This window comes from Primulina huaijiensis, chromosome 16, assembly GCF_012295235.1.
Source record: "Primulina huaijiensis isolate GDHJ02 chromosome 16, ASM1229523v2, whole genome shotgun sequence".
In the NCBI taxonomy this organism is placed as follows: Eukaryota; Viridiplantae; Streptophyta; class Magnoliopsida; order Lamiales; family Gesneriaceae; genus Primulina; species Primulina huaijiensis.
Genome location: NC_133321.1, coordinates 15,708,123 through 15,728,717, shown reverse-complemented (window position 1 = coordinate 15,728,717; position 20,595 = coordinate 15,708,123). Strand labels below are relative to the sequence as shown.

At 32.8% G+C, this 20,595-nt stretch overlaps 3 protein-coding genes across 15 annotated transcripts; all 3 read left to right on the top strand.

Annotated features, from left to right (window-relative positions):
• Positions 1-472: 472 nt before the first annotated feature.
• LOC140961176 (BEL1-like homeodomain protein 4) lies at positions 473-6,690 on the top strand. 8 transcript variants are annotated; one of them, XM_073419510.1, is made up of 7 exons: positions 473-699; positions 949-1,096; positions 1,162-1,383; positions 1,482-2,117; positions 3,182-3,567; positions 4,386-4,446; positions 6,119-6,690. In XM_073419510.1, the coding sequence occupies exons 3-7, from the start codon at positions 1,222-1,224 to the stop codon at positions 6,503-6,505; spliced, it is 1,632 nt and encodes a 543-aa protein (XP_073275611.1). In that variant the 5' UTR covers positions 473-699; positions 949-1,096; positions 1,162-1,221; the 3' UTR covers positions 6,506-6,690. The 8 variants fall into 8 exon arrangements, with proteins under 8 accessions (XP_073275611.1, XP_073275605.1, XP_073275609.1 ...); XM_073419504.1 differs by having other exon boundaries at positions 473-786; positions 942-1,096; XM_073419508.1 differs by having other exon boundaries at positions 473-786; positions 942-1,096; positions 1,159-1,383.
• Positions 6,691-8,352: 1,662 nt separating this feature from the next.
• Positions 8,353-12,071, top strand: LOC140961177 (F-box/FBD/LRR-repeat protein At1g13570-like). Of its 6 annotated transcripts, none has more exons than XM_073419513.1 (5): positions 8,353-8,496; positions 9,323-9,477; positions 10,187-11,032; positions 11,299-11,454; positions 11,600-12,071. In XM_073419513.1, exons 2-5 carry the CDS (start codon positions 9,466-9,468, stop codon positions 11,879-11,881), a joined length of 1,296 nt encoding a protein of 431 aa, XP_073275614.1. In that variant the 5' UTR covers positions 8,353-8,496; positions 9,323-9,465; the 3' UTR covers positions 11,882-12,071. The 6 variants fall into 6 exon arrangements, with proteins under 6 accessions (XP_073275614.1, XP_073275613.1, XP_073275617.1 ...); XM_073419512.1 differs by having other exon boundaries at positions 8,405-8,549; XM_073419516.1 differs by having other exon boundaries at positions 8,410-8,537.
• Positions 12,072-15,170: 3,099 nt separating this feature from the next.
• Positions 15,171-19,113, top strand: LOC140961934 (protein DETOXIFICATION 33-like). The gene is made up of 9 exons (XM_073420727.1): positions 15,171-15,605; positions 16,132-16,327; positions 16,416-16,761; positions 16,865-16,951; positions 17,075-17,131; positions 17,234-17,472; positions 18,323-18,441; positions 18,655-18,741; positions 18,877-19,113. The coding sequence occupies exons 1-9, from the start codon at positions 15,351-15,353 to the stop codon at positions 18,931-18,933; spliced, it is 1,443 nt and encodes a 480-aa protein (XP_073276828.1). The 5' UTR covers positions 15,171-15,350; the 3' UTR covers positions 18,934-19,113.
• The last annotated feature ends 1,482 nt before the right edge of the window (positions 19,114-20,595 follow it).

The window sequence follows — 20,595 nt, the reverse complement described above, 5'->3', positions numbered from 1 at the left end:
GATGCACCTTCTCATTAAAAAAAAAAAAAAAAAGAAAGAAAAAGAAAAAAGAGAGAGACCCTTTAAGTTAAAAAGACACGGCCATGGAGGCGCCACAAAATGAGAAATCACATGGCCGTGTGATTTCTAATTTTTTTTATATTATATATATTATAATATATATATACATATTTTTTTTAATTTAATCTTTTCACTCCATAAAATTCGAACTCTATTAATTTCTTATTCACCATAATTAATAATCGAGAAATAATTCTTTTAGCTATGTAGCTAGTTCGAATTATTTTATCGGTTCTAAACGAGTCCAAAACTCATTTTTTTTCTAACAAATACTTGATTGGCAAAAGAATAAAAAATGTGTACATCATGTAGTAAAAATATTTGAATCCGTCAAAATTCATGAATCCGAGTGGGATAAAAAGCTATCTATCTATATATACATACATCATACATCATCATCTTTTCAGCTCAACTTGAATAAAAATTTATTAAAAGCTGTCACAGAAATGGTAAACTTTGTGTTTGTAATACATGGAAAGTTTGGTGAAAGTGAAGTGAGGGAGTGAGACCTTCTTTTCCTCTTCCCTTTCGTTATCCCTTCTCTCTGGCTTTTCTACTGTCCGATTCGATGTTTCCTCAAGATTCCATGAAGTAGATTTGTAAACCAAGATGCATTAAGGATCATGAACAAGGAGATCAGTTAAGTTCTCTATCACATTTATCAAAGAAAATGATGCTTCCTCGATTCGATTCGTTCATAACCATAAGTTCCTCGACTATCGTTTTGTAATTAAGTAGTTTTCGATTAATTAAGCAGAAATGTTTGATAGAGGGAGCGAAAAGGATCGACCCACTTGATGTAGTTTTCAAGAAAATTAGTTTCTTTTACCTTGTGAAAATATTGATCTTTGATTATTTTTCTTTTTGGTGTAACTGATCAGGTTGAAGACTAGGTTTAGCGGCCTCGGTCAAATAAGCAGGTCATGCTATCGAATCTCCATTCAAGAAGCTTACGTACAAATTACGGCCTACAACAACACTTGCCTTCAATTCTGAAAAAAGAAAAGAAACCTCCCAAAAGTTGCAAGAAAATTAGGTTTTTTTTTTTTCAAGTAGTACTTCATGAGTGAATTTCCCAATGTATTGAAAGATCTTTAGCAGCTAAGCAGCAAGGAGATCAGTTGGATTATACAAGCGCAGCGATTCGAGCCTTCGTCCCAAATGGATAATTTAAGCGAGCAGCAGCCATCGTTCATTTACGGCGCCGGAGGTTTGATGCAGTGGCAAAGAACTGCCTCCGACTTGTTGGATGATCAGATCCAGGCAAGTTTCTATTGGCCTCAAAAACATGAACTTGCGGCAGTAAATGTGGCTACAGATGAGGTAAGTTTTATAAAAGAAAGATTGCAATTGTTGTAACTTTATCAATGCAATATTCATCAAAATTCAAACCACTAGAGTCAAATCATTTTTGTATGCAGCTCTCTCTTCAAAAGTTCATTCCCAGTTCATCAGAAAACTCACATCTTCATGGGTTTCACTTCACTAGTTCTGGTACAGCATCTGAAACCCCTCCTTCACAATTTACTTGGATCCCGAGCAGCAATAGTGCAGAAAACGGAACTGCTAGCTCGGGTAGAATCTTAGAAGGGCAAGGCCTTTCTTTGTCTTTATCTTCATCATTAACAAACATGGACGCCACCAAATTCAAGAAATTAAGAATAGCACATGGGGAGCTCTACTGCCACAGCCATGGAATTTTAGGACCTTCAAGACATACATATGGATTCCACAATCTTGGGGCTAACCAAAATATCTTCCATTCTCCGATAACGTTATTATCAGATCATCATGATGATCAGAATCAAATTTACTTCGGATTCGCAGAATCTGTTAGGATTATGACCGGCCTAAGGAATTCGAGATACTTGTGGGCTGCACAAGAGTTGCTGGAAGAAATATGCTCTGTTGGAAGAAGGCACTTCAAGAAAGTAGGGAGAAACCCTAATTCAATCTCGGATCAACCATCCTCGTCCAAGGATCGTCATCAATTAACTCACTCTGAGAGGACGGGACACCATAGAAGGAAAATTTTGCTACTTTCAATGCTTGATGAGGTATCTATCTATCTATCTATCTATCTATCTATCTATACATACATACATACATAACTATACACACGCACACACTCATAGTACACGCGAATTTTCTCACCAAAAGTCACAATTACCATAAAACTTAAATAAAATATTTAGGGATACTCGATCAGTATAAATCATTTTAATTTATGCTGAGAAATTATTTTGATGAAGTATCAGTTCTATCATTTTTGGCATGCCAGACTACAGTTTGGGGTACATGTTCAGCAAATGGTCGGCATGCCTCCATCATATAGTAGCTGGGAATCCAATCAAGATTATAGAATATTTTACATAATTTATATAATTTGTCTGTCCATTGGGGACCATATTTTCACTTAATTCTTTATGTATAATGATTGAATTAGAGGTTTTAAATAATGCATGGTGGTGAATTAATATTGTCAGGCTTTGATTGAAAAGAGAAAAGGTCCTCATTAACAATTAGAACATCATTTAACTTCATCAGTTTTCTTTAAGATCATAAACAAATTGAACAATACTCAAGAATTGCGGGATAAAAACCAACTCTTCTACTTCGTTTCTTTCTAGATTCAGTCCGCTGGAAAAGATCCACGCACGATTCCTTGTGATATATTCATCTTACACAAATGATTTAAAAGCTTAAACACAACAATCACACACCCCACTAGGTTGCGCAGGATTGTCTATACGATGCGAATATTGAAAAATTATAACTTTTAATGCAATTGCAATAGCTTCATCAAATGATTATTAATGTTAGAGCAAGAGTTATATATTTGATGGCCATAAATAAATTGCGAGTTGGAATAATTGGTGACAAGGGGAAAGTTTAAAAGTAACAACTGCTTTTGGTTTGTTTGTTTTTTTATTTTTTTGTGGCAGCTGCTAATATGATTCATGGACTGAACTATGACGTTGAGCTTCACAGTTATGAAAGAATAAATATAATTTGCATTATTTTTACCAACTAAAGTTTTTGGTGCAAGAGCAAGGGCTTGATGAAATAGTACTCCGTGATTTTGTAACTCGATATCGCTTTATAATCTATATAATATCAGGTGGATGCAAGATACACCGAATACTTTGAACAAATGCAAGCAATAGTCAACTCTTTGGACACTATAATCGGGCAAGGGACGGCTGATGCATACACGGGGCTCGCTCATAAGGCGATGTCGCGACATTTCCGATGCATAAAGGATGCCATAATAGGGGAACTGAAGCTGAGTTGTGAAGCTTTAGGGGAGAAAGATGTCACCGGAGGGAGTGGGTTAACTAAAGGGGAAACACCAAGACTGAAAATTCTTGAACAAAAACATAGGCAACAAAAGCCAATTGAGCATATGGGAGTGCGGGATCCTGAATCTTGGAGACCCCAAAGAGGATTGCCTGAGAGATCTGTCAACATTATGAGATCATGGCTTTTTGAGCATTTCCTGCATCCGTACACACTCTCTCTCTCTCTCTCTCTCTCTCTCTCTCCCCCCCCTTTCCATTTGATTTTGATCGCACATACAAACAAATGCCACCCGACATTTTATATAAGTTGGGAACTGTGTCTGATAGGATGTTTTTCACAAAGATCCGTGTGTTAGGAACCTTGATTTGTTAGCTATGATGCACGGACGCACTTCGAAAAATCGATCCATATACACGACTGGAGCGGCGCCTACTTAGGACATATCCAAGCACAGAATTTAGGTGAAAAGTGTACAAATTCATTTCTAAATACATACTTTTCAATTTTTATCATGTTTTTTGAATATGGTTTTGGTTTTATAATAAGATGAAATTAGTGTACCACTTGGCTAGGTGCCAATAGTTCTGAAAGCTACATATAGACTGATTCCAACATTAGTTTTCCGGGTTGAGTTCAAGTAATCATAAATATACAGTACTACCTCCACAATTTATCTAATGACTCATATTTTCTCATATTATCACTATCGACATTAATATTTCGGAATTAATTAAACACCCAGATCATATATTTATATGTTGTTCGGACAATATTGGACCTTGGTCGAAATTTTAGTAGGAAAGCTAAGGGTGCTTAATTTTGTGGTCAGAGGACTTGATTCTAGGATCTTTAATGATATGTCAGTTTGGTGTGTGTGTGTGTGTCTATATATATATATATATATAATTTTGAAATGCTGCACACCTACTGTGCATACTTATGTGATCACCAATGAGGTGTCACTCGNAACATGCTTGCATGGTATCCATAATAATAAAACATTAAATTTTTTTGTTGGCCAGGTACCCAAGCGAAGCAGACAAACATCTGTTGTCCCGAAAGACTGGTTTATCCAAAAATCAGGTACTCATTACGTCTTTTGGTATCAAAATCAATGCGCCATATATTTGCGAAAATTATATTTCATTTTCACATTGGTTTTTATATCCATATTGTGCCTACATAAAATGATAATAATTTTATATGTTTGTGTTACACGAATATATCCTTTATTTGTATACACACTTTCTCGATCTTCTATATCTATACTATCTTTACCTTGAAAGAATCATTCGGTTTTGCTTCAGAATTATTTTCTATAATAAAGGTAGAGAATAGATAATGTCGTAATGCCCGATCTGAAGACTATAACTCATATATAGATAATATATATCGTTATTATCTTATGATATTTTTGTTTAACCTATCATAAAAACAAAAATTACAATTATTTCTCTACATATTAAAAACCTACAACCTATTAGATATATTAAAATCAATAGCTAAAACTTTAATGGATCGCTTCAATTTTGGACTTGACTTAATAGACAACCCTCAACACATAATTATTAATGTATTATAAATCCATATAAATAAAATTGATTCAATCCTTTAAAACTTAATCTTGTGGCGCTTAATTTATTGTTGAACTTTTATATCCACAGAGTTGTAGGCTAGCGCTAATTAACTGAGAAAAAATTTGTGAAAATATGTAATTATTGACAAAACAAAATATTGAACACATATATGTATTAGCGAGGGTTTCGACCGTTGCTGATGTCAGAATTTCTTGTGAGAAGAGAACAAAGACTGTGTCTGAGGATCTGAGAAATCATTTGAAGCTGTCTGATTATAGTAATTAATATTTGAATGATAGCATATTAGACAAGGGATTAATAAATTATTATTTAAAAGTTTATGTGAAAATAGTTACTTTATTTAATTTTTGGTTGGCTATTAACTTAATTATACACACATTATCTAGTAGTAATCTCTTTAGTCTTTATTTCAAATAAGTATGCTTTCAAGTTGGGAAAATCACATTTTTAATTCCGTAATTTGTACGTTTTTCATTTTTGGTCATATAATCGGTCAATTCACGGTTTTAGTACATTATATTTCACTTTATTTTTTCAAAATTTTATTCATTTTCACTAAAGTGTTGACGTGACATAAAACATGTCAGCGATGTTCATGAAGACATCAATTTTGGTGACATGTCATCATTTTTCGGCACGACGTCAGATATCTTATAGAAAAAACTAAAATCGAAAATAGTACAAACTAGTGGACTAAAACTATAAAATGACCGAACAAAAATTTATTACATGCAAATTATATGGCAAAAATGTAATATTTCCTTTTCAAATTCCACAGTTATGAACATGGACTGCATTATTTTAAATTTTCTATGCATATATATGGTTTCATAAAGTTTAATTTTGTCATAATTTATTTTCTATATTCATTTTTCAAGTAGTCAACTTATTTAATCACAATATGGAAGCAATTTTAATTTTAGAGTATTAAATTTGGACGAATTAAATGTCGGGAGGCAGACAAATTACTTGACTGTATATATATATATAATTAAGATTCATAATGATTTAGGACTGCCTGCCTAACCTAGAAAAGAACATTCTTACATAGAGAGACAAAGGGCCTGTAATTATTATCAATATGGTGCACTAACCACTGAATCCAATACAGAAACAAAGGAATTTATTGCAAATCACAGACCTCATGCATTCTCCAGGTTTCCAACTGGTTCATAAATGCGAGGGTTCGTCTATGGAAGCCCATGATTGAAGAAATGTACAATAAAGAGTTTCAAGAAGAGGTACTACACACAGCACACATTCCGATATCTTCATCACGTGGAAATGGATTGGAAATCAATGCAGCAGAAAAGGACCTTTCAAGAAACACCATTAATCATGGGCATGGCTCAAATTCGTCGGGAAAACACGTGTTGACGCCAGGCGACGACGTGGCGGCAATGGGCGAGTTGGGTGGCCGCGGCGGGGATGTTGTTCGGGTTGGGAATCCGGCGCGGGATGTGTCGCTTACATTGGGGCTTAGGCATGTGGAAAGTGTTCCAAGAATGAACCAACTTTCGATCAGAGACTTCGAAGCCTACTAGAATATTGAGTCATTGATTAGTTTAAGCAAAGTGTGAGATTACTGGTTTTCGTTATACTTTGAGTGCAATTTGTAAATAGATCAAGAAGAATATATTTGAGTTAATTGTGGTGATGAAATATGGATTTTTCAGAGTGTAAATTTGAGGTTTGTGAGGTTGGTGAACATTGGCAATTGTAGAAATCTCGAATCTTTTGTGTGTATATATATATATATAGATGTATATATATGGACCCAGATGATAGAAACAAACTCGGGCCACAGTTGATTAGGCCCAATTGAATGGGTTTCCGTCCAACCTTAACTAATAGAGAGGATATATAAAGAGCGAGAATACAAATTTGACTCTTATTTAACGGGTGTTTAATATATTTAGGTATAGTTTGATACACATGATATGATAAACATGTGATATATAATATAATGATAAGTTAAGGATATATTAGATGTGTGATATTATATTTAATGTTTGATATGATTTTAATAAGAATGATTAAATTTATATATTAGATTGTAATGACAAAATTAACTTTATCATAATAAATTTTATATTTTCAAAGTTGTTGCTTGAGTTCATATTTCTTATCTGTTCATGCGCCGACAATGCTTGCATGATTTATTTATTTTTACCTAATTTTATAAATTATATAAATATGATAATTGAGCTCTTGATTTTATGAGTTAAGTCAAATATCAATTTTTAAGGTTAATCGAGTGATATTAATATTTTTTTTGAGATTTATAAAAATCATTTATATAATTATCTCGAGTTCATTTATATAATTATCATATTATATAATATATAAAAATAAATTAAAATATTTGATAGGGTTTATGATTTTTATTTATTGAGGGCAATTAAGCCATTTGTGGTGGTTTTATCATTAAATTAAAATTATCACATATCATAGAAGAGATATTTTATCATTGTATAAAATTATTTATTACGGGCCCATGATATTAGCATGGGCTTTCTAAAAAGGTACTACTATACCTTAATGAATATAAAGATCTTTAATTGAATAGAAATATCGTTAAAAAATATTTAAAATAATACAAAATACGAAACAATACATTTTTTTTAATTTATTGCTTAAATTTATACGTGCTTAGGCATAAAGAAGGAAAGAGTGACCGAAATTTTATTATATTAAAGAATAAAACAGCTAAGAAATTTCCATGATTTTTTTTAAAGATTTAGACGAACAGATAGAAAAATATGGACGTTATTAATTTTTAATAAAATTAAAAATAAAAAATTGTAAAGAAATCCAAAATAATAATAATAAATCAGAAGACATATAAAAAAGATTCTATTGAACATAATTGGAGTTTAAATTGAGATGTACAGTAGAATTAGTATACTTTTTAGGCAAAAATTTGTGTGAGACGTTCTCACGGATCGTAGTTTGTGAAACAGATCTCTTATTTGGATCATCCATGAAAAAAAATTATTTTTTATGCTAAAAATATTATTTTTTATTGTGAATATCGATAGGGTTGACCCGTATCACATATAAAGATTCGTGAGACCGTCTGACAAAAGACTTACTCTACTTTTTAATAGGCAAAAACTTGTGTGAGATGGTCTCACAGTCGTATTTTGTGAGACAGATCTCTTATTTGGGTCATCCATGAAAAATTATTACTTTTTATGCTTAGAATATTATTTTTTATTGTGAATATCGGTAGGGTTGACCCGATTCTCAGATAAAAATTCATGATATCGTCTCACAAAATACGTACTCTTTTAAATAAGTTGTTTAAAAAAATTTTGAATACTACATATTTAAGTTATTTAAAATAAAACATCCAAACAAACTTGAGATGTTATGATATAAAGGACATTTGATGAATGGCCAAAGATGACGTCAACACGAGTCTCTCTCACTTCATCTGGCTGTCCGACACATTGGTACTCATCACTGCATCCCCATAAACTTTGGTTTTAAAGATTCCGCACTTGACACAACTGACAGGCTTCAAAATATTGTAAGAATTAAAGGGTTTTTTTGTTTCCAATGCAAGTTCTGGTTTCGTTAAGGGTTAGTTTCCAATTTTTATTTTTGTTGGAGTTTCCAATTTTGTCTGGATGCTGTCTCAGCCTTTTAGGTCAAAGTAGATAATGTAGGTTTTAAATTTTTTTACCTTTTAATTTTGTGTTGTATCAGTTGCATTTGCTTTGGTTGTTCTTTTTTATGGATCTGTTTACTGAGGAATAATGGTGCCTAAAACTTGGATGATCTTGGATGTTTATGTTAATGGGAAAATTTGTGTTGCTTAATCTTTGTCAAAGTTATACGAATGTCATGTGACATTCGAAAAGAAAACCAGAGAAATTGGCAGCAAGCAGTATGAGTTGACCCGCACTAAATTTCTTCTAATTAACAGCTCTAGAGTTTAGAAGAAGAATTTGTTGTTGCCTACTAGTCCGCTCGTGACCTGGTTAATATTTTGATTGGTGCTATTCATGTGTAGTCATGGTTTATTATGGTGCCCAAGAAATAATTTGAGGTGCTTTGTCCTCCTCCCTTTTTATCTCAAATTTTACAGATATTTTGTGTTATGTGAGATCACATTAAACTTCAAATTAGAAAATATTTTGTTTATTTCGAGTCTAAAGAAGTACCTTTATGTTAAAGCAAGAAATGAAATTTTGTATGTGTGCCGGTTTATTTAGTAGTAGTTGTGAAGGGTACAGAACCTGTAAAGACACATTATCTTAGTAAACTGAAACTGATTTTACAACCTTTTATGAATACTTAACTTAGAAAAACGTGGAATGATCTTTATATTCACTTTATTTATGTTTGAGCAGGTAGAGATTTGTGTCTTGCTGTAAGGTGGCAGCCTGGCAGTCTGTTGTTTTCTTCATGCTTTTCTATGGGAATAAGTCTCGATGGAACTACAACATACTTTGAACTCTGAAGTCTGCTTTGCTGAACATTTTTGTTTCCCGCCATGAGCAATATGGTAATTTAATTTTCCAGATCTCACTGTTCTATCTTTTTAGATTTGTTTATTGTTTAAAAATAATTGACTTGTGTGTGCTGCGCTTATGCCTAGATGCTTGAATCTCTGTGCAGGTATATATTTGTTTCTTTGTGCTGAAGTGTTGTTTTGTTTCTAAACATTTCAATGCAATGGCAGAGTGACTAAATGGCATGAGCTGCTTAGTTATCTTCAAAAGCATTATCCAAACCAGGCAATATTTGAACTGGCAAATGGTTTCCGTTCTTAGTTTTTATCATCTGTAAAGTGTGAGGATAATTTTATTCCCGTCCATGTTGCAATTAATCTTCTAGTTTTCAAAAGAAGATAAACCGTTAACTAACCAAAAGTTTGTGCAAATGGAACTATTGTGAGAAAATATGTTGTTTTTATAGACTCTCTATATCTGTACTCTGTAGGCTTTAGTCTACAAATTACCCCATCGCAAATTTCTGAAATAGTTAGCTTTAGATATTAAGCTGGATATTTTGAGGATTTATTAGTTGGACATTATATTTTGATTATTGTTTTTCCCCATTTATTACGCTTATAGTTTTATCTTTCTGTAACCCTGCAGACTTGTCTATCTTGATCTTTATTTCTTGCCACTTTTTCAGTAGTCCTTAACATGCATGGCCTAAATTTTCTGTTTTGGCATTCTGATTTGGTTTGCAAATGTTCTGATTTACAGAAGCAAAGAGAACCACCGGATGTACCCAGCAATGTGAAAACAAATGTGGAAAAAATTGGCCACTTACCAGGGCATATTATAGACAAAATTTTGTCATATTTATCCCTAAGGGATGCTGTGCGAACAAGTGTTTTGTCAACGAAATGGAGATACAAATGGGTTACACTTCCATGTCTTGTATTTGATAATCAATCAGTTTTAGTCTCTACCCAAGATCAAACCCTCATTAAAAACAAGCTTGTGAGTATTGTAGACCACGTCCTATTGCTTCACAATGGCCCTATTCATAAATTTAAACTTTCTCATCGAGATCTTCAAGGTGTAAGTGATATTGATAAGTGGATTCTTTTCCTGTCTCGAGGCTCTGTCAAGGAATTTATACTTGAGATATGGAAAGGCAATCGTTACAAGCTCCCTTCTTCCGTATACTCTTGCCAAAAGTTGGTCCATTTGGAACTTTTTAACTGCCTTTTAATGCCTCCATCTTCATTTGTTGGTTTTAAAAGCTTGAAAAGCCTCGATCTTCAGCACATTACCATGGAGCAAAGTGCATTTGAGTACATGATATCCAGCTGCCCTTTACTTGAGCGGCTGACTTTGATGAACTTTGATGGTTTTGCCCTTCTTAATATACATGCTCCAAATCTTCTTTTCTTTGACATCGGAGGCATTTTTGAAGATGTTAGTTTCCAAGACACATTCCGTTTGGCTATTGTCTCTATTGGACTGTATGTTAACGCTGAGAGTGACCGAAACCTAGCTTTTGGCAGCACCGGCAATTTGATCAAGTTTTTTGCTTGTCTACCACATATTCAAAGGCTTGAAGTTCAGAGCTATTTCTTGAAGGTGCCATCAGTTATCGTCATAACTTAAATTCCAAGACTTGAAAATTCCATGAGTGCTTTAATTGAAAAATTATATTGATTAGATAGCAGCGTTATTTGGTCTTATATTGGAATTGTCATGTAACTTGCTATCCAGCTTAATTTATAACGTTTTATTACATTCCTCCTTGTTATAGTTAGCCAGGCGTTCAGTTGTCAATCAATTACTTTTGTTTTTCTCTCAACTTTCTAGTCAACTATCTCCTTCTTTCTGACTTTTCTCACCAGTATTTGGCTGCCGGAACCATACCAGCAAAGCTTCCGAAACCTTGTGCTGATCTTAGTTTTCTTTCAATACGAATCAATTTCAACGACATGGAAGAGAATCTGGCAGCACTTTGCCTTCTAAGAAGTTCTCCTCATCTTCTGGAGCTTGAGATGTTGGTTAGTTTTTTTTAATCTTGTTAATTTTACTGTATCTCATTCAACCATGTATTAAACATATCTTGTTTTTCTTGAAATTCGTATTTTACGATCTCCCTTTCCTTATTATACTTTCTGTTGAACCTCAATTATCTCCCTTATACAGGCTCGTGCAGAGGAGCTACAGGCGAATGTAAGAACCATTTCTAATATGCCGGAGAACTTTGAAAGCTTTACAGTTAATCAACTGAAGTTTATTAAGATTGTTGGGATATCTGGGATCAAACAAGAACTGAGTTTCATCAACTTTTTACTGGCAAATTCGCCTGTTCTTGAAAGGATGACTGTCAAGCCTGCCTCAATCGATGTCGGGTGGAATTTACTAAAGGAGTTACTCCGGTTACGACGAGCTTCTGCCCATGCAGAAATCATCTATCTTGATCCATAAATCGGTTTATGTAAATCATATCTACTTGTGTTTTTGGGGATTTTAGTTGTGAATTATGTTTGTATTTCTGTGTTTTGGTTTGTATTATCCTACCTTAAAAGGAAATACATTGTATTAGCATGTTTCATACCCGAAAATTAAGCAAGAACAACAGTTAATGTTACTGAATTGCCTTTTACGAGTGTATTATTACGCCTCTCTCAAAGGAGAGAGGTCCATGCCACTTCGTTCGGTGGTTGTGATATTGGCATTTTGTATTTTTACAACTAATAGCAATTGTTTCTGTCCAAACATCATTAATGCAATTAATGCGGCATCACTTTTTGTCTGATAGGGAGATGGTACTCTATTCAAGTTGGCATTAAAGTTCGATTTTTGAGGAATATCTTCAACATGACTATTGTCCAAGTCCTCGTCTTCTACAATCTTCAGACTTTGTTGCTTTCAAATGAAAGTCGTGGAGACGTACTAACATGGAATCCGGTTAGGTAGCAGTAAACTATGGAGTTTGGATATTCAACTTCATAGAACAAAAACAGTACGAAAGTTGATTGATATTTTGTATTTAGTTATGTATATTTTTTATGGAACAATATATGATTTAGTGATATTTGAATAATTAATAATTAATTTACTGGGAAAATAGCCAAATTACTTCTACAAATTTGCTCATTTTCTGTTTTGGTCGTATAAGGATTCAATTTTGAGTTTTGATATTGTAAGATATGTTATGTTTTGGTTTTTAGTCGTTTTTTCATGGAGTGCTGACATGACGTCGAAATATAATGATGTTAACGTGTTTGACGTCACGTCGATACTCAATAAAAAAAAATAAGAATAAAAACCAAAACATAACTTAATTTACAAGACCAAAACCAAAAATTTAATACTTACAAGATGAAAAAATAAATAAAAATGAGCAAATTTACCGGATCATTTTGACCATTATGGTAATTTACAATAATTTGAACTTTGTCTTGTTTAAATGCTATTAATTAATGTAGATTGGTACTTTTGGGATAAAAAAAATTAAATGTGGCCGCTCTCTTGTCTCTTGTAATCACTCACTTTAATAGACGTGATGGGGGCCGAGCGTCTAATTAATAAATTGGGAATGCTCGAAGGGTAGGTGCTGGATGTTCCCCAACCATTATCATTTCTTCTATATATATATATATATATATATAACATTAAATTTTGATACATTATTTCAATTGAATAATAAGTATTAGGTTAATAACATAAGCAATACAAGGTTTATAAAAGTCATTTTGTATATTATTCATCAAAAAAGTATAACATGGAAGATATTATATTGTTAAATTTTTTTTTAAAAAAAAAAGAATTAAATAAGAGCATCCTCCTCTATTCACAAATACAAAAATGCAATAATACCATCTACAAATGTATATATGCACTTTTTGGGTTAACATCCAAAATTTATAAATGAGATTATATTTTTGTTTTTGTAATGTATACATTATATATTTTTTAATTTGTTACGAGTCAATTCATAATTTTAATATACTAACTTAATTATTTTTTCCAATTTCCTTCTTTTTTTCTCTTAGCCCTAGCTAGCCACCACAGTTTGCTTAGTTGGCATCCCTAAATGCTGACATGGACTTGTAATGGGTGGATTTTGATTTTCGTAATTTTTTTTAGTTTTTGCTAGGTGGAATTTAAAAAGAAGCCACGTAAAATATTTTCTCATCAAAACCAAAATCCCCAAATTACAAGTCCACGTCAGCATTTAGGAATACCAACTAAGTGAACTGTGGTGGTTAGCAAAAAAAAAATGCAAATTAGTACATAAAAATCGTGAATTGATCGATAATATGATTAAAAATTAAAAATATATAATACGTAAAAATCAAATAAAATCAACTTGTATAAAAAAACTTGATAGAGTCATCCACACAAAATCAAACATCTATTTAGATTCGAGGCCGAATTATTATAAACTCTTCTTGCAGTTTTAAAAAAAAAATTATACATTTTTTGGGACGACAAAAATGATCATTCTCTCAATTCACCCCAATCCACAATCGAGAGAGTGGTAGAATTTCACATAATTGGATGTGTATTTTGGTTATCTGTCCATCATTCCGTCCAAACACGTACACACATATTTTATTATTAATTATGGTCATTAATTGGAATTAAATAGTGTCCACCTGTCTTTTGGTCAACATCAAAACGAGAGACGAAATTTCCCGTAAATTAAAATAAAATATATTTATTTGACCGATTGGGGGAAGAATTTATCGTATCCACCCGTCTCACATGAGACGGCACTTTTGTAAGACACGTAAATATATTTCGTTAGATATCTAATTACACGTCATAAAATTAATTGGTAAGTGAGTTTTTGTTTAAAATAAAAGTACAAGAAATTCACATTGTTTGAAAAATAATTTTCTAGAATGTGATTTTGTTTCGATTGTGATATTGCTCTCTTTAAAGAAATATTGGTAATGAAAATTTCTTTCCAAGAACTTTCAAACAAAAAACAAAATTTATAGACAACAACATATATAAAATTTCTCATATTATATCAGATAAATAATTCGAACGACATAGTTCATAAATAAAATTATATTTATAGCGCTTCTCCCAAAAGACGTGACTGTCACCAAAAAATATGACATACAACTTTGTGAATACGCACTTCTTTATTCGAATTTTTTTTATAAATAAACACTACTTCCTGTCAGTTTATTATGACATATTTTATTATTTAAACACTAAAATAGTACTAGTAATCAAAATAATAAATCTCAAATGCTTATGTTTGAATATTAAATATAATAATGAAGATTTATCTCCACAATAATCAACACCAAAATACAACTTTTTTTGATGTATTTTCACTTATAAGCGTTTTTTTTCTTTTTTACGTGATATTTGTTTTATATAGTTAATATTAACTATTTCAACATACTATGAATATATAGAAATACAACTTTCAAAATCAAATGTTGGTATATTATTATCACAAAAACTCTTGTGAGACGGTCTCACGGATCAATTTCGTGGGTCGAATATTTTATTTGGGTCATCCATGAAATATTATTACTTTTTATGCTAAGAGTATTACTTTTTATTGTGAATATCGGTAGGATTGATCCGTCTAACAGATAAAAATTCGTGAGACCGTCTCACAAGATACGTATTCATTAGTATTACGTGGCTTGTAATTAAATTCTTACAACTACTTTTATTTTTTATTTTTTGGCCATTTTGTTTACTTTTTTCCGCGGACGGCTTTTCCGTATTCAATTTTGTTTATCACAATAGTTGATTCAGATCTATTTGAATTCTGGTTTCGTTCTTTATTGGCCGTAAACAAGAAGAGTCGATAAATAAATGTTCCTTTTTTCGAACTTTTAGGTGAAGTTTATTTGTTTTTTATTGGCCCTTTTTTATTCACGTTACATACAGAGGTGGTTTTTTTGCGTCAATATCCATGAACAGCGGCGGCGTGGAGGAATCGCTTCTTGAAAAGCGGCCGGGCGGAGGAAAAGTTGTGAGCTTGGTGAAGGAGTTCGGTGGGGAATCGAAGAGACTATGGAGACTCGCGGGGCCTGCGATTATCACTTATATATTTCAGTATTCATTGGGTGCATTGACTCAAACCTTTTCTGGTCAGTTGAACGAGCTGGATTTGGCTGCGGTTTCTGTGGAGAATTCCGTGATTGCTGGTCTTGCTTATGGGTTCATGGTATGATCTTTTTCTAGCTTCATTTCCAAGTCTTTTTGTGGGATTTGCTTCAAATAAGTTTTATGTTAATCGAGGGGTGATTTGATGCATCATAGCTGCGATATCCTTATTTGTTTGAAATTTAGAAAAATCTGCTCGTAATTGGTATGATTCACAGAGACTCAATTGTTTTCAATAAATAAAGTTACAAGAATATTTATTTTTGATATAGCTAACACAAACAAGTTAGTTCGCTGGAGTTTACTATATGAATCTTAGTTAAAGGAAGTGGCAGATTTATACACTTAGATTAAGTGTGGCTTAGTATATTTTGGGAGGTTAACATATAATCTTTTTTTTTTAAAAAAAAAAACCAATGAAAATTGAAGATCTTTCATTTAAGGGGTTGCCCTATTTACCCACTTTAGTCCGAGCTTGAAGTGTTGGGCATGTATCATTTCTCTTGTTTTTATATCTTGCACCAAGATTCTAGTTTAACGGAAACACTCTTGACAAATTGTATTCGATTATTGATCAAAATTTGCAGCTGGGAATGGGAAGTGCATTGGAGACATTATGTGGGCAAGCATATGGTGCGGGGCAGATCAGAATGTTGGGTGTATACATGCAAAGATCATGGGTGATTTTATTAACTACAGCTGTTTTATTACTTCCCATTTACCTCTTTGCTCCCCCAATCCTCACTCTTTTCGGGGAATCTCCTGAAATTTCTCGAGCTGCAGGTCCCATTCTTCTCCTTTCATGTCCAAATCAAAACGATTCTTCTCACATATTAATTTTGTGTACTTAAACCTGATATTTGTATTGCAGGTAAATTTGCCATCTGGATGATACCACAAATATTTGCGTATGCCGTGAATTTCCCTATACAGAAATTCTTGCAATCGCAAGGGAAGCTAATGGCAATGGCTTGGATTTCCGCTCTCGTTTTGGTTCTGCATATTTTCTTCAGCTGGCTTCTGATCTTGAAACTCGGATGGGGTTTAATTGGAGCAGCAATCACTCTAAATGCATCATGGTGGCTTATTTGTATTTTGCAGTTGATTTACATTTTCGTAACCAAATCCGATGGTGCATGGACAGGATTTTCATGGTTGGCATTCCATGATTTGTTTGGATTTGTTAAGCTTTCCTTGGCCTCTGCTGTAATGTTATGGTGAGAGATTATTAATGATTAGCTGATTTTTTTCCCTGGAAAGTTGGGAAAACTGTTTGTTGAATTCTTGATTCTCATTCCTTAATTTGATTCGATATCACAGCTTAGAGTTTTGGTATCTGATGATATTAGTGGTCATAGTAGGCCGGCTGGATAACCCTGTGATACCCGTTGATGCGGTTTCTATCTGGTATTCTCCTAATTTATTTTCATTTTATTATTTTCTTTTCGTGTTTGATCGAAGGATAAAAAATCCTTGTGATATGATCACCTATATTGCTTAGGATCACTCAAATTAAAACATTTTTTGTAGTATGAACATTCAAGGATGGAATGCAATGATAGCAATCGGATTTAACGCTGCAATAAGGTAATATTTAGCCGTCATCTATGTGTACATCATGTATGATTTTGGCATATAAATGCATATCTATTTGTATTTGCTAAAGAACCGCAACCATTTTTTATCCAGTGTAAGAGTATCAAATGAGCTTGGAGCAGGGAATGCTAGAGCTGCAAAATTTTCGGTGGTTGTGGTTTCAGCCATGACTATGTTGATTGCAATAGTTTGTACTGCAATCGTATTAGGAACTCGAGATATTTACCCATACCTTTTCACCAGTAGTGATCCTGTAGCTAAGGAGACTACTAGATTGTCGAGTTTGCTTGCGGTTACAGTTCTACTAAGCGGCCTTCAACCTGTTTTATCCGGTAATGATGCAACATCACATTTGCGATGTTAAATCCGTGTGTTAATGTTCAAGTGCACTAACTTGCTTACTATACAGATGCATTTGGCTCATTGCAGAACATAATTGAGTTGGATTTATTTTAATATGTTTCTTAAAGCAGAAGTTTCATGTTTGCATAACCCAAACGTACTCATTGTCCAAAAATTCAGATTTTTGTCAAAGTTGGCTTACACTCTTCATCACTCGAGGATCCCACACTATATCATATTCATTTCCATTTTATGAAAATGAAAATGATTGATCAGAGTTCCCTTAATATCCATTGTGAAATCCGATTAACCTTTTAATTTCTCCTACAAACCGATTTAGGATAGAGTATCAGTGCACCTCTCACAAAGTCATTGAATGACATTCTTGATGGGTTTCTTTTTATATTTTTGAAATGATTCTTAATTAGTTTCTGATGCAAAACAACAGTTTAAAATATGATGTCCAAATGCGTTCTCCTATACGTGTCATTTATATTTTTGAGATTTAAAGCTCGATAGGTTTGTGAACCGTATTTGAATCTATCGAAAGCAGTCTGAAATTCAACTATAACTGACATGTAAGTGTCCCATGGTGACCATGAGCTCTTTAGCCATAGGTCATATCAGACTCACGTCGAATTAGGCTCATGGGGCGACATGCGGACGGAGGCCAGAGGGGGTGGTCGCCCCACCACACCCCTCGTAAATTCTTTAATCCATCACACTAATTGAAGATTGTGTCGCCACCTAAATATAAATTCTGGCTCCGCTATTGGGGTGACTATTGCAGTATTACTTGAGTTGCTCACAGATTCCCATGTTCAAATGTATTTTGTCTAGGGGTTGCGGTTGGAGCTGGATGGCAGGCTATTGTTGCATACATCAACATTGGTTGCTATTACCTCGTAGGACTTCCCATTGGCATAGGCTTGGGTTTCCCACTTCACTTAGGCGCAATGGTAAAACTCGACAGACTTTCCTTAGTAATTTTTAATGATTTATGTTCTGAATACTAACGTTATCCATTCTGACCAAGAAAATGAAATAAAGTTATTTATTTACATAGGTTGTGAACTTAGATTCTGGTTTTGAGTCGCGCATAAGACATGCAACTATATGAAAAAATGTAACTCGTAAGCTTCATGGCCATTATTTTCTTATATATTTTGCAGGGAATTTGGGGTGGATTGATTGGAGGAGTTTGTTTGCAGACGGCTATCTTAATATGGATCGTTGCAAGAAGAAACTGGGAGAAAGAAGTATATTAATTTTAGCTTACTTCTTGCCTTTCCATATACTACACACGCACACACTATATTACATACGGAACCATTAAAAGCGTATTTTTGTGAGTAAAACCTCGATCAATTCAGTTCAAATATTGCTTCTTGCAGGCGAATGAAGCAGAAAGCCGTGTTAAGAGATGGGGTGGATCAACTGCAAATCATTGATCGCGATTAGAATCAAGAAAGAGATGAGGCTAAAAATACTCCTGAATCCAATGTTATTAATCTTCTGATTTGGTTCATCTGAGATTCAGCTTGACGAAAAAGTATAAAGCTGAAATTTTTTGTCACCTTTGGCAAATGTGAAGTACACATAAATTATTGAGATTTTATTTTTTTAAAAAAAAGTAAAGCTAAATCTCAGTACTTTCACTTTAACTTATTAAATCATCAATATATATGTCTAAATATGGCATTCGTCAATGTTCATCCAACTTATCATGGTGTTAATTTAACTCAACTTGAACACAAGATTAATCAAGAAATTCGAACCAGTACTTCTTTGGATGTATACCTATCGATTGAAAACAAGAGCCGCAATTGTGCAAATCAAAGTAAAGAATGGTGACATCAATTTTTTTATGTGGTTCGGTCTACTCAATTCGAGATTGATTTGATTGAATTTGAGTTGAATTCTTGTTTTAGTTGTATATACACGAGCTACTTGAGTAAATCTATATTCTTTTTAGAAGAAATAATATAAAGGTATTTTTGTCCATACAAATATGAAGCTTAAACCCTAAAATTTAGAACATTTCGAGCACGAGCTCGAGTAACATATTATTTCCATGAGTCGAACTCGAGCTTGAAACTGAATATACGATTGAGTTCGTAGCACACATTAGCCGAATCGAGCTCGAATATCATACCATTCGAGCTCGAAAGTATATGCTCAGTGGCTAGTTTATAACAAAGTAAGATACCTAAAAGTTTATAACAAAGTAAGATACCTAAATTAATATAAAATGTAACATTCTGACGTATCGAGAAGATTAAACTATGTTATGTAGGTAAATTTGAAGAAGTTGGACTGTGTGATAAAATATAAAATGTAAAAAAATATTTTAAAGTAAAATAAATATTTATGGATACTAATTTAACTAAAACATCTAATATTTTAATAGTCATACGTATTGCCAATTAATTAAATGAAATGTATAAATTTACAATAAATATGTAAAAATATATTCTGATACATATGTAAAAAAAATATTTTTTGGATTAACTAATTTTTATTCAAAAGAAACTGTTCTCACGTGCAAATTGTAAACATGACAGATGAATTACTATAATTCATTTGATATCAAGATAAAAAGTTTGAAATGAGGTTTCAGGTTCAAGAGCAAATTGTAAAAAAAAATATTCCTCAATATATATATGTGTATGAAATGAAACGTTCTTGTCATTTGAATTTAGACAAAAATCTTACGAGATTGTCTCATGAGATAATTTTGAAATATAGATCTTCGAACATATCCAACTCATGGAAAAATATTACTTTTTATAACAAAAATATTATTTCTCACGTAGATACATGATAGGGAGAAAAAAGACTTCCGATGTTTATCGGGATGCGAATTGCGTTGAAGTGATACAAGAAGGATCTCTACCCGATTCCACCCTAGTGACAATGATGTGTACAATAAAAACTCTTTGAATGAGTTCCTACTACCGTTGATGTCCTGATATATATATATATATATATTTTTATAATGTTATTAAAAAAACATTATTCTTTAATCAAATATTGAATATAAATACGTTAAATTAATCAAATGTACGAAAAAAAACCTATTATCTTGACGATATTTGATTTATTTTTAACTT